Source organism: Podarcis erhardii (assembly GCF_964252035.2).
Source record: "Podarcis erhardii genome assembly, chromosome: 11".
NCBI classification, from domain to species: Eukaryota; Metazoa; Chordata; class Lepidosauria; order Squamata; family Lacertidae; genus Podarcis; species Podarcis erhardii.
In genome coordinates, this window is record NC_138501.1 from 26,965,520 (window position 1) to 26,979,207 (window position 13,688).

General features: G+C 40.9%; 1 protein-coding gene across 5 annotated transcripts in view; it reads right to left on the minus strand.

Moving 5' to 3' along the window:
- The window catches only part of ADGRV1 (adhesion G protein-coupled receptor V1), a 251,864-nt gene that overhangs the window by 204,923 nt on the left and 33,253 nt on the right, over nt 1-13,688 (minus strand). For all 5 annotated transcript variants that reach the window (XM_081880292.1, XM_081880290.1, XM_081880291.1 and 2 more), the window contains 7 exons: nt 10,645-10,771; nt 10,374-10,556; nt 9,707-9,887; nt 8,649-8,812; nt 6,904-7,027; nt 5,732-5,998; nt 4,001-4,127 (listed from right to left, as the gene is read on the minus strand). In XM_081880292.1, the coding sequence (XP_081736418.1) occupies nt 4,001-4,127; nt 5,732-5,998; nt 6,904-7,027; nt 8,649-8,812; nt 9,707-9,887; nt 10,374-10,556; nt 10,645-10,771 (1,173 nt within the window). The remainder of the gene's footprint in view (nt 1-4,000; nt 4,128-5,731; nt 5,999-6,903; nt 7,028-8,648; nt 8,813-9,706; nt 9,888-10,373; nt 10,557-10,644; nt 10,772-13,688) is intronic.

Consider the following 13,688-nt stretch of genomic DNA (forward strand, 5'->3'; position numbering starts at 1 on the left):
CTGACAACCTAGCTGTTCGAAAGCATGTCAAAGTTCCAAGTAGATAAATAGGTACCACTCCAGCAAGAAGGTAAATGACATTTCTGTGCACTGCTCTGGTTCGCCAGAAGCGTCTTAGTCATGCTGGCCACATGATCCGGAAGCTGTACACCGGCTCGCTCGGCCAGTAAAGCGAGATGAGCGCCACAACCCCAGAGTCGTTTGCGACTGGACCTAATGGTCAGGGGTCTCTTTACCTTTATGCTCGGCCAAGGCAGACATTTGCAAGCATTAGTGGTATGCAGGAGTAGTCCCCTCCCTTTGATGGAAAAATGCACCTTCCTTCCTTCCCATTCACTTGATATAGCAGAGGGAAAAGAAGGGTGTGTTTTGTAAGCAAAGGCAGAGCATGGGACCTGCTGCCTATATTCCTCCTTTTCTCCCCTCCTTATCACTTTTGCAAGCCCCACAGGATGCATTTTGACAGGTGGGCAGGGCAAACTGCCTGCTAATCATGTGACAACATAATTACAGAGAACAGAATTTAAGACTGGAAAAAATGAGAAATTGATATATTTGTCCATTCCTGCTCTCAGCATGCTGTGTAAAGGCAGCTTAATGAGGGAGCGATGCTATTGGCTTTTTAAGAAAGGCTAATCTCCTCTTTACTCTGCTTGTGCAAGGTGCAGGATTACAGCCCAAGTTAACTAAACATAGAGCAGAAGATTTGTTCTGTCAGTCACTGGCTGTTTGGCAAGATAGACTCAAAAGCACTAATTATCCAGAATGAATCAGACAAGTAACATAACATCACTGAATCTTGTTATTATAAGTAGAATAAAACTTCTATTGAGAGTGGCAGGAAATAAACTAACTACAGGCAATATGTATTAAACCAAGATACTGTTGTTTACAAATGGCTCCTTTCAATGTGCAGGAGGAACTCAAATGTTCAGAGACATCTCCCACACAACTTAGGTCTTCATTTCAGTTCTGAAGGCTGCTCTGTCCATGAACTTGCGTGTCGAGACCCCCTAACTATCCCCTTGATGATGAATAAAAAACACTAGCTCACAGATATTTGGTTAATGTTATTGGGCAAATTTTGGCCACAACTTTATTGGTTACAGAATGTGAGTGGTATTGGCTTAGGTATTGAATAGACTCGACCATATTTGACTCCTGCCCATTGCACAGGGAATCCGGTAAGGGTAAACCACCAGAAGGGGGAGCCCCATTGATGCAAACCAACTCAAGCTCCACCAGGGTTCTCAAAGCGGTTGTGGCATGGCCTAGCCCCACCCCGGGCTTCGGACAAGAGCCACACCCCCGGATTCCTTTAACGGAATACCCTTAAGCTTGGAGGGGCAGGTGTGGCCTCCCCACCCCCATCATGCACACACACAAATAAACGATACCACACTCTGAGGCAGGAGGCAATTCCACGGAGGGACAGAGGCAGCTTAGCGGGGTCGTCCTCAGTCTACGAAAGAAGCCCCAAGAGCAGTGGCAGACGAGGCAGCAAGCGCGACGTAAAGAGGACAGCAAGCGCCGTGGAGCAGGAGCAGCAAACGCACAAATGGTCCAGATTGAGGAAGCGAGCCAAGAGAAAGCTCTCCGGCTTGCGTCTCCGCTTAAATGGGTCCTGGCCCCACCCCCCCCAGGCAGCGGATTGGTTGGCTGATTGATGGCATGGCCGGGATCCTCCGGGCAATGCAGGACTTCGTCCCCTGCCCCCAGAAGAGAGTGGGTAGCCACATGGTCCACCACAACTCCTCCCCACGGTTAAGTGGAGCAGATTTCTGCTGCATAGACAGAGATGGCGATGACAATGTTCTCACTGCAAAAGCCTTTGCTCTTGTGTATACATCGTATTGTCCACAAAGATTAACACTGTCATAAGTTTCTGCGAACAATAGTTCTATCTTCTATATTTTTCATTAGCTGACATCCAAGGCACATATAATCAGGGCCGGATTTAGGTTTGATGAGTCCCTAAGCTACTGAAGGTAATGGGGCCCTCTATATGTCCAGATGTTGTTTGTCAACAACAAATTGTCGCTGTTAGAAATGAGCAAACCAGTGATATTTTAGGTAGCAGGCTAGCAGTGAGGCCCATTTCTTACATCATAGGAGCCTGCACAGCACAAAACACTGTTGCTGTATGTAGGTTTTATTTTATTTGTTTTTTATCTTATATTTTGGAAATGTACATCCATGTTTCTTTTTCTTTATTTTTTTGGGGGGCCCCCAAGAGAGTGGGGCCCTAAGCTATAGCTTGTTTAGCTTATACATAAATCTGGCACTGCATATAATATATTATTAAGAACATAAGAAGAGGTCTTCTGGATCAAGCCAAAGGCCTATCCAGTACAGCATTTCGTTTTCACAGCAGCCAACAAGCATCTATGAAAAGCCCAGAAGCAGGACCTGGTGCAACAGCGGTCTTCCCACCTGCAGTTCCCAGCAAACAGTATTCAGAGGCATTCTGCCTCCCTCTGTACCATGTGCAATAACAAGGCTATAGTAATTAATTAATTTGGGAACAATAACGCTCCATTAACTCACTGAAAAGTTGAAATGGAGCCACGATAGAATGAGGTAAGGCATCTGGGAAGCTTACTTAATCATAACAGTCCAGCTTTGGGAAAAGGTGCCTAGTGAATTTCTTTCACAGGAAAACTCTGAAGTAGTCACAAGAAATAGCCAAGGTCCCTTTTGCTACAGGGCAGACACACTGTGCCCCCACATTTCTTTTTTCAACTCGACAACTGTGTTTAACAAAGGCTTGTTGACTCACAGAGTGCTATGTTTTGAGAATACTGAGATAATAATTCACCAATTTAAGAAAATTCTCTCAACTCACAGCCAGGCCATTCAAAAAGCTTTAGTCATATTCTAAATAAAGAAAAAGCTTTCTCTCTTTTTGGGGGGAGGGGGGAGGAGAGAAATCAGCAGCAACTTTTGGGGAGAAATAAACACCACAGGGAAAATCCTCTTCACAGCTATTTAGACCAGAATCATTACTGGAGTTTCACTAGATTATCTCTATGGCCTACCAATGCACTTGTAAGAGTGTCAAAGGATTCTACACCTCCTGCCGAGTTAATTGGCAGCATAACAAGGGTCATCAGTCAAACAAAAATAACTTTTTAAACCCTGCTGGCCCTGGGTACATTCATGAATGAGCACCAATAATAGCCTGCAGAAAGTCCTTTCAAGCCAAGCAGGTTTTGATTTTCTTTCCCCAAATCCTTTCAGGATTAACACAAATATTCAGAAAAGAAAACAAACATCAGAAGCTTTATATAACTAAAAGAATCATTTGAGGTAAATTTTCAAAGCAAGTATTTCCACCGAACACGACTTGCTAGACGCCCTAACAGTTTTTGTCAACATGCTGCCCCCTCCCTCCAACTCCAACAATATCTGGAGGGTCAGCAGCATGATCCCCACTTTTATTTATAATTCTTAACTTTTATTTACATGTTCATTCAGAATTCAAAGTTGCCATTTGAACATTTTTAGAAATAGCATTATTATCTTGATCTGCCAATTCAGCTGGCCATCTTGGAAAGGGATTCCCACTATCTACTCTGTTCAGCATATTTACTTTCATAAATTATCTTATAGCTTCTTATAATTTCCTTTCTACAAAGCAGTGCATGTTATCACACTTGGATTTTCCTTTACACATGCCAGAAGGGAGACTCCGTTTTTTTCCAAGGGTACAGCCCTGACAGATCATATTGTCTCATAAAAAATAATAATGTAGAAGGGAATTGTTTCCAAGAGAGGTCCATATATACAAATAGTCACATGTTAAACTCCTTCTAAAACTATGCAAATATTAAAAACTTTCCCCTTGTGCAATTTTTGACATAGAAGCACCTTTTGAAGCACTTCTGATTGCTTAAAACCTTACTGTCGCAAGGACGAGTAAGACTGAATTGATTCCAGGAAAGTGTGATCCAAGATATTTACTGAAGTGACAAGCTGCATTTAGTTGAGTGTTACTTACAAAAAATCATTGGTCTTGCCTTCTTCTACTACTTTGTCTGTACGCTCCAATGAGAAGATGCCATTTGGGTCATCATTTGCTTCAATTATTACTGTTGCCATTCCAGATCCGTAGACCACTGTGTCTCCTAAGCAACAATTTTTTTGTTTAAAGATAATGCTAAAAGCAAACAGCATAATATCGGGGGGCGGGGGGGGGGATTCCATACCCTAGCCTAATGTTTTTTCTAGATCCAAGATTCTGTATATCTGCCATCTAATTCAGACAACCTTCTCCCTTTGTATGTTGTAAAAGGGACAGCATGCTTTCCCCCAACACACACACTCAAGCTTGGTCCTGCTAGACATATATGTGGGAATTTTATCTGCATATGGTCTGTGTGCATAAAATCCATCTCACGCAGGCCTGAAATAAGAGGTTTGCTTCACGGATTTTTGCATATGTGGGATGTGAAGTTTTGGTTGATATGTGTTGGATTATATGTGTGTGGAAGACTGTATGCCTGGGATGGAGAACTTCAAGCCAATCAGGTCTATCTGGCTCTCATAACTCTCCCTGGGCCACACCATCTCTCCCCAGACCATGCCCATCAACAGCCCTGCTCTGTACTCTCCTCAAATGATTTTGTCTGACTGGATGTGAACTGTGATAATGCCTCTTGTCTGCCTGGAGGATGTGCAGATGGGGTGGGAGTGTAGAAACTTCTGACTTTTGTGAGAGGAGTGTAGCCTGCTCTATCTTTTGTCCCACCAGCTTTTGCTTCTGACTGCCCATAGCTGGCATGTGGACCTTGGAAGGTTGCCAGTAAGGGAATGGGGACCTCAGGCTGAAGGCAGCTCCCCCCTTGTTTTATGCAAATGTTATGCCCATACATTGCTTTTATGGGGCATCCCAAGGTAGGCAGGCACATCTGGTAGCCATGGCAGGAAGACATAGTCTTGTTCCTCCACTGCTCACACAGAGGTTGCCCAAGCAGGGTCTCAAAGAAAAAAGCTAAGGTAGCCTTTGAAAACAGCATGCCATCATGTACACTGGAGTAAATGGGCTCTGTTCATGAGTAACTACCCAGAAGTCTAAATAGATAGGATGATGGCTATTAGCATACCTGACACTGGGAGCCTAAGTGGTAAATGGAGCTTGTATTTATTTATTTATTTATATTTACTTTAGAGCCAAGGAAGTGAACCCAGTATGGCTGAAGTCTTCTAGATCACAGCCTGAGCTTGTATGTTTACGATAACAGGATGAGAGAACCGACTATTATAGAGCACAACTTTATGGCTGCCATGAAGTTTATATACAACAATAAAAACATCAAATATATTGCACAGCACAGTGACACATTTGTACTTAACCCCGTGTAAATTTGTACCTAGCGACTTATGCCTATCTTTTTTCTCTTTTGTTCTATATATGTAAGTTTGGGGGTTATTTACATATATATTGGTTGTTTTAATATCCCACAAATTAGCTCTATAAAAGTCAGTCACAAAACAAATCAGCTGGGTGTTTTTGTTTTGCTTCTAATCCAGCAATATTACAACCAGCCCCAATTGCATGGATGCAGGCATACTGCACATTTCACAAGGGTATAAAAAGGATGCTTTAATGTGAAGAAGCATGGGAATACCCTAATCAGCTCTCCCAAAATATCATTCACGAAATGAGAAAAGCAACATCAGAAATGCAGCAGCTGCTTAGTTTACATAGAGATCAAATAATCATTAGAACCTGTTGAGTTGAAGAGAATGATATAAAAAGTCTCATCCGACTCAGGGGTATCGTCATCATTGATAAACACGGTTATGTTTTGTTCTCGTATTCCAACATTAAAAAAAAGCACACCACTCTTTTCACTAGGCATAAAGTCTCCCTCTTCAGCAGTGGCTCCTCCATTAACAGTGGCGTACGAAACTGAAACGGCATCAACATCCGAGCCATTCCTTATGACTACAAAATTAGCAATGCCGCCTTCATGAGCCTTCACAACAATGGGATCTGAAATACATATACAGTGTGCAAAAGAAAGAGAAATCAATACAACAAAATTGTAACCTTCCTTTGCAAATATTGTTTCCAGAAAAGAGAGAAAAAATCTACTTTATAATGAGATATACGTTTCATAGTACTGAATGTCTCCACTCCACTGTTACCTTACAAATTAGGAGAAGAGCATAGCACATTAATAAGCTTCCAGGCAAAGATTTACTGCCATCATTATATTTATACCTTCGGGGTTTGGCATGCTCTAAATGGCTTACAGTAAAATAATCACAATACAGATTAGATCATAGAATTATAGAGTTGGAAAGGATTCTAAGGATCATCTAGTCCAACCCCCTGAAATGCAGGAATATGCAGCTGTCCCATTCGGGGATCAAACCTGCAACCTTGGCATTATCAGCACCATGCTCTAACCAACTGAGACTACAGTGGCACAATGCAGACATCACACCAAACCATGGTTTATGCTAACCATAGTTAAGGACCCAACAATACGGTATGAATTCTGAAATGTACAACAGTAATACCATTATTGCTTTCATTTCCCCTCTGTTCAGTACTCAGCTTCATAAGTTCATTCCTCCTCCCATGGCTCAGAACCTCTTGTGATGGAGCAATGGTCCAAATTTTCATTTGTCAATGGTTTTCAAACTAAGAAATAATGTCAAACCACATCTAATACACACTGTGGTTTGATATCCTGGTTTGGAAGCTCCTTTACAAACCATGATCTGACATACCATGCTGCCAAAAGGTAGGCTATAAATGCAATAAATAAATAAAATAAAATGAGCACATAGGAGATCACAAATTAAGAGAAAGCCAAGCAGATTGTGCCACTCCTATTTATCTTGTTTTAGATCCATCACTCAATATAAGCTACACTGAAGATCTCTCACCAGCAAAATAAATTGGGTCGTCGTTTTTTGTAATCTGCAATGTTGCAGTGGTTATATTTCCAATTCGAGCACCCCCTGTGGCATTGAAAAGACTAAGGATGAATACCTCGATTTCTTCAGGTATCTGAAAAAATATAAAAAGTTAACGTATGTTACCTCTAAATGCTGTATAATTAAAACAAAGTTGCCAAACATTAACTCTTGCAAATCATGGAACACAACTGTAGAATAATGGGAATATTAAAACAAACAGAATAATGAATGCAGAATAATGAGATCTACCATAAGTTATAAATATATATCCTAGATTAGCTAGTTTGATACACTATAATCAGAAGAAGAAGAGGAGGAGTTTGGATTTGATATCCTGCTTTATCACTACCTTAAGGAGTCTCAAAGCAGCTAACATTCTCCTTTCCCTTCCTCCCCCACAACAAACACTCTGTGAGGTGAGTGGGGCTGAGAGACTTCAAATAAGTGTGACTAGCCCAAGGTCACCCAGCAACTGCATGTGGAGGAGCGGGGATGCAAACCTGGTTCACCAGATTACGAGACTACCACTCTTAACCACTAGACCACACTGGCTCTCAGCATAACAATGGGTATGTTTGAACTTAATACTTTCCCCATTTAAATCAGTGCAGCTTAAAACTGCTGGTGTTTGCCACTTTCGATGGTATTTCCCTACTATGATAATTTCCCAGTAGCTTGGAGGATGATCATTTCATATATTTACAAAAAAGAAAGTTGAGGCTCTCAAACTGAAGGAAGATGTATAGATGGTTGCTAGAATGGGAAACTAAGAGGTTAAATCCATAATGATTAAATGGGCACAAGACATAGGACATAATATACAAATGGAGGATTGGGAAAAATTATGGAATGTGGATCTAAAATTTACCGACTATATAACTCTGAAAGAGAATTGCATGAAAATGATGTACAGATGGTATATGACCCCTATTAAACTTGCTAAGATGTATAGAACAAGCTCTAACAAATTTTGGAAATGTAAAGAATGAGATGGCACATTTTATCATATGTGGTGGAGTTGCAAAGCAATCAAAAATTATTGGAAAATGATATATAATGAATTGAAGAAGATGTTTAAAGCAACTTTTGTTAAAAAGCCAGAAGCTTTTTTTCTTGTTAGGCATTACAGGGCTGGAGTTGCCAAAAGAGTGGAAGAAGCTATTTATGTAGGCTACAACGGTGGCCAGGATTCTCCTAGCCCCAAAATGGAAAGACGCCAAAATACCAACAAAAGAAGAATGGCAAACTAAACTGATGGAATATGCAGAACTGGCGAAACTCATGGGAACACTCAGAAGCAATGACAATAGAGACTTTAAAAAGGACTGGGAACCATTGATGTTGGATTTACAGAAATACTGTAAAGAAATGGACTCATTAGTAACGCTTACAACAAGGATAACATGTAAAATATAAGAGCAATTTGAAAATGAATTAAGGTAAAATATAATATGTAAGAAGATATGATATAAAAAGGTGAAGAATATAAGAGCAATTGGATAAGACTACAAAATAAGGAAAATAAATGAAGCAGAAGCAGTGATTGTTGAATGAACCAGAGGGGGAAGTTGGGGGAAGTCATGGGGAGTGGGGGAGGGGTATGGGGGATTCTTTGACTAATTCTTTTTTCTATATGTGTTGAAAATGTTGAATATTAAACTGGAAAACGAATTTAATAATAATAAAAAAGTTACTTGCATAAAAGTGTTTACCTCATCAGGCACTGAATATACGGTGATATTTTTTGAAAATTCTTCATTTCCAAAGAAAACTGTCCCTTGCTCTGGGAAGATGTCTTTTGCAGAAGCTGGGTAAGTTGCCCAAGACACAGTTACATTGCCAAAAGTTCCTTGGCTTCGCAAGACTCTGAACACCGCTTTGAAACACAAATGCATTATTTGGTAAATGTACAGCATTAAGAGATTCAAAGACAGAGTAGAAAAACTCAAAGAAAAAACAGTTTTAAAAGACAAGTATCTGTAACTATGAAAGTGGCATATACGCATTTACAGATATTCATCCCAAGGAAGAATGCTGCTTATTGCAAGCTCAATAAATAGCAAGCCACCATTATTGCTGTTGTTGCAGCAGCAGCAGAGAACTGTGCTATGGCATCTGCTGCAGCATCACTTCTCATGTCATGAAGGTCCCAGATGAGAAATCTTGAGCTATGTTAAAACAGTAACACACAACAACAACAACAACAACAACAATAATTTATTATTTGTACCCTGCCCATCTGGCTGAGTTTCCCCAGCCACTCTGGGCGGCTTCCAACAAAGATTAAAAATACACTAAAATGTCACACATTAAAAACTTCCCTGATGTCTTCTAAATGTCAGGTAGTTGTTTATCTCTTTTGACATCTGGTGGGAGGGCATTCCACAGGGCAGGCGTCACTACCGAGAAGGCCCTCTGCCTGGTTCCCTGTAGCTTTGCTTCTTGCAGTGAGGGAACTGCCAGAAGGCCCTCGGAGCTGGACCTCAGTGTCCGGGCAGAACGATGGAGGCGGAGACTATGGCTCATCATACCTGTGTCACCTTCCTCACACCTCAGGTAGACAAATATTGCCATGTGGAAGAGCCACAGAGTGGAGTCCTCCTCTGTTACCTGGGCTCTTTTACAGTATAGGAAGGAACTCTGTATCAGCAGCATCTGTACTATAAGGGGTATCAGGTGAAGGAGTCTTGAGAGACAGTAAGTTACCAATTTATGATAAAATGGCAAGACTTAATATGAGCTAACCTACAACAGAGAAGTAAGGAATTACCAGCATAGAAGTCTGTGCCTTTGCTTTCATTTATTGTTATTGTTAATCCATCCTCAGCAAACTGAATTATTCCATGGGGATCATCATTCTTCAAGATTGTTATGTTGACGACTGTGGCATTTCCCAGTTTGCTTGGCAGCTCACCGTGGCTACTGAGGACCACTGAGTAAAATTCATCCAACTAGAACAGGGAAACCAAATCAGAACAATATGGTCTGGCAACACTCATAGCAATCAAGAGACCAGTCCAAATTTATCGATCAGCCAGCGTAAAATAAAATTTAGCAAATGTTACCTCCGGATGTGGAAAGTGCAACTCATATTTTAACAGTAGCACAACTGCCTATTAGACACAAATGGAAAATGATAAATCTGCCCTCTGTAGATGACTAGTGTTTGAGAGCATGGAATACAGCTTACTCATTTAAACTTACAGACACGTGAAAACAAAAAAGAATCAGGAAACAGAAACATAACATTACCTCCTCCATCTCAACACAAAGTGGCCATGATTATTTCATTCTTAGGGCAAGGGTAGCATTTTCAACACTGCATAACCCACCAAAAATCCAATCAGTTCAGGGGGGTCTTTTAGATTCTAAATGTCAGAAGTGCATCCTTTATTATTCCAAGTTAGGCATGAGGAATTCTTTCTGCCTCTCTTTACCTCTGGAATCCCATCCATCTTGGTTAGCAACGTAATTTTAATTTCTCTTTCTCCAGGCTTAAACTCCAGGATTCCTGTACTTCCATAGAACTCGCTGTCTCTTGGTTCTACAGTGTAACGTAGAAATTGCTTGATGAGGGCTCCCCTGGACCGGACAATCTGAAGTTCAACAGATTCTCCTTCCTTTAAAACAAATCAAAAATCCAAAAGACTCAGTATTCTTATTTGGTGTGGTTCCATCATGGAAGGGGTTTAGTTTCTGAGAACTTACTTTTATCCTGTACGGCCCTCTTGAAGATAAAGAAAATTCAAACACTCCTCCAGGATCATCATTTTCCAGAATAACCACTTCACGGCTAATATAGCCAGATTTCAGGATCTGATTTTCCACATTCACCCTGAAGAAATAATTCCAAAGATCCTTTTAACCAGCAAGTTAGTTTAGCATTAAATCCACCACCTGCAAACATGTTATTCTGAAATACACCCCCCACACACACACACTGAAGGTACATTTGGCCCCATCACTGGCTCCCTTTCTGGAGCAAACACACATTTTATTTGCTAATGGATTGAATATATTATTCACTTTGTTATTCTTTTATTATATCGCCTTTGACTGATGATTATTTTTTGCATTCATATTTTTGTATCGTAAAACCACTTTATGAATGAATGTCGAAAAGTGGTATACAAAAGCTGTACTTAAACAAAGAATGAACAAAGTAGTAATTTTATTTACGGCCATAGGCCCATACAGGTAAAAACGACACATAAATAACAAGTTGTGCACGTGGGAAAAACTCCAGATGTCAAAAGAGATAAACAAAGTCTTTCTGCACAGACTATACTTTATTTATATTTGCCTAGTTTTTTTTTCAAAAAAAGATTAAACGTGCACACTTCACACAGAGAAAGACAATAAAACACAGTGACATACAAGAGTACTGGATGATAAGCTTTTAAAAGCACTGCTGGATTTGAAAGCACTGAAGAACAGGTTTTAGTGTCCTGCTAACATGTAACAAACTTTCCAATAACATTTGCTATGAAATGTTGTTGAAAGTAAATATTTTGTTTCCAACTTCATCTGAGACGACATTTTGCCCCTTGATTGTTTCCTGTGCTGCAAATCTACCCAACAAGCAGATATGATTTCAAGAGCTCACACTGCCAATGAGAATCCTTTAAAATGGCTTCAATGCAAGGGTTTCTGTGCATACACACACTAAACCTGAATCTTATTCTTAACCAAATTCAGTGTTCCTGAAGTGATACTCAACTTCAGGAACTGAAGTTGTTAACTAATGTTAACTAATGCTTAAGCTCTTGATTAGTTGCTGGAGCATATAAAGATGCAGATATTATGTTCCTAGGTAATTTGTATTAATTGTTTTTAAGTGATCAATGATGTATCTAAATTGGCTGCAACACTAATATGTGCAATTTATTTCAATAAAACCCCAATCCTAAACCGGCTTACATGGAAGTAATTCTCCCTGAACATGGAAGCATTTACTTCCAAGTCAATGTGCATAGGGTTGTGATGTATGTTCCCTAAACATTGCAGTGAAAACACACAATCTATTTGAGAATGAAAACAATTTCTGCTTAACTCTAATTATGCAGCTCCATTATACCATATTTGGGAGGCCTGATTTCCCAGTGGTGAAATCAGAACAACCAATCTACTGTTCTGCATTATCTTCAAACATCAAACACCAAGCCATGCATTCATAACTTTTTATTATTATTCATAGGCCCTACATAAAGGAATGTTTTCAGTCCTCCACCCCATGCTCCCAAATAAAACAGCAACAGGAAGCATGCATTGCCCGAGGAGGTCTGATAGGCATGGTGCTTCAGAAGGAAAGAAATATTAAAGGAGACACAGTCTTGTCCAGACCAACCACTTCCAAAACAAAGTGCTGATTCACTGAATACAAAGACACAGCTTGCTGCACTTACCCAAAGTACACGACAAACCTTTCTGTCTCTACCCTGTCAATACAGAGAGAAATAAGTGGGGGGTAGGAATAAAACCACTGTTTGCCAGATTCTTTGTAGGAGAGTTCTTTAGAGGAGGAAACAAAAAGCGGAGGGGGATAAAAAATTTTTTAAAAAACCCTGCACCTTTCCAGCAACTAATGTTCACTTTATGGGAATTCTACTTGCTTGGCACTCACTTGTTTGACTAATGCTAGCAAGAGGTTCAGCAATTCCCACTCATGGGAGATGACCCCATGACCAATTGGGATGTCAAGGACCATTCAAGGCCTTCGCTGCCAGCACTGCTCCAAGAGCCAGCCGCCAACTGCCAAGCACTGTGCAGGCATACAGGCTACACAGCAGCTGAGTAAATTTTATTCAGCACCGTCTGTAATTACTCAGTGCTTTTAATTAGACAAAAGAAACCCATTTTATTCATTGATGCACAACCCTCCAGGACCTGCCATCCCACTACGCTGCCCAAATAATTGTCTGAGTAGATAAAGAAGGGCAGGGGTTGCCATTGTTCAGATTTTTGTAATGGGGACATATTTGAAAGGCCTCATTTAGGCAGGAGTTAAAACAGCATGAAGTGTTATTTGTGGCTGCTTTTTCAGTAAATCAAACTGTAAGAATGATGTAAGAGGCGAAAGCATTTTCCAAGCCCAACATTTTATCGGCTCGAAACAAATGCTTAACGGTACCAACCACTTGTCAGAAGATATGGCTGGAAATGGAATAGTGCCTCTGATCCTAACCTAGCATTTTTAATACCCCAGTTACTTTGATTCATTATAAATTGCTGTCTGCCTGTATATCTTAGTTATGCAAGCACGTGTGAATGGCATTTGTCCTTGGTAATGTCTGCTCCATAAGCTGCCACTGAAATTCACAGGAGTTCGGCAGAAAAAACTCTCTGCATAGAAAACCTGTGCTAAGTGTTGTATGCAAAGATGACATAATCCCTTCCCAAAGGGTTCAGCAGGCAGAACAAAGATAAATGCCTGGACTCTAATAGCGTAGCATACATAGGGACGTACCTAGGGGTTGGCTAGGTTGGCCCCCGCCAAGAACACAGAACCAGGGGAGCACTCAAATCACACCTCCCCCATCTGGCTCCAAGTGGCTATGAGCCCACCCGCCTGTCCTCACACTTCCTGGTTCACTCCGCTGCTCTGGGCAGCCGGGCGAGGTGTGCAGGTTCCTTTGGGTACCTTGGTGGAGGATCCTCGCCAAGGGCACAAGGAATGGGGGGCACCGATACAGCTCCTTGCCAAGGGCACAAGAGAGCCTAGGTACACCTCTGAGTATAAATGAGGTTGCCAA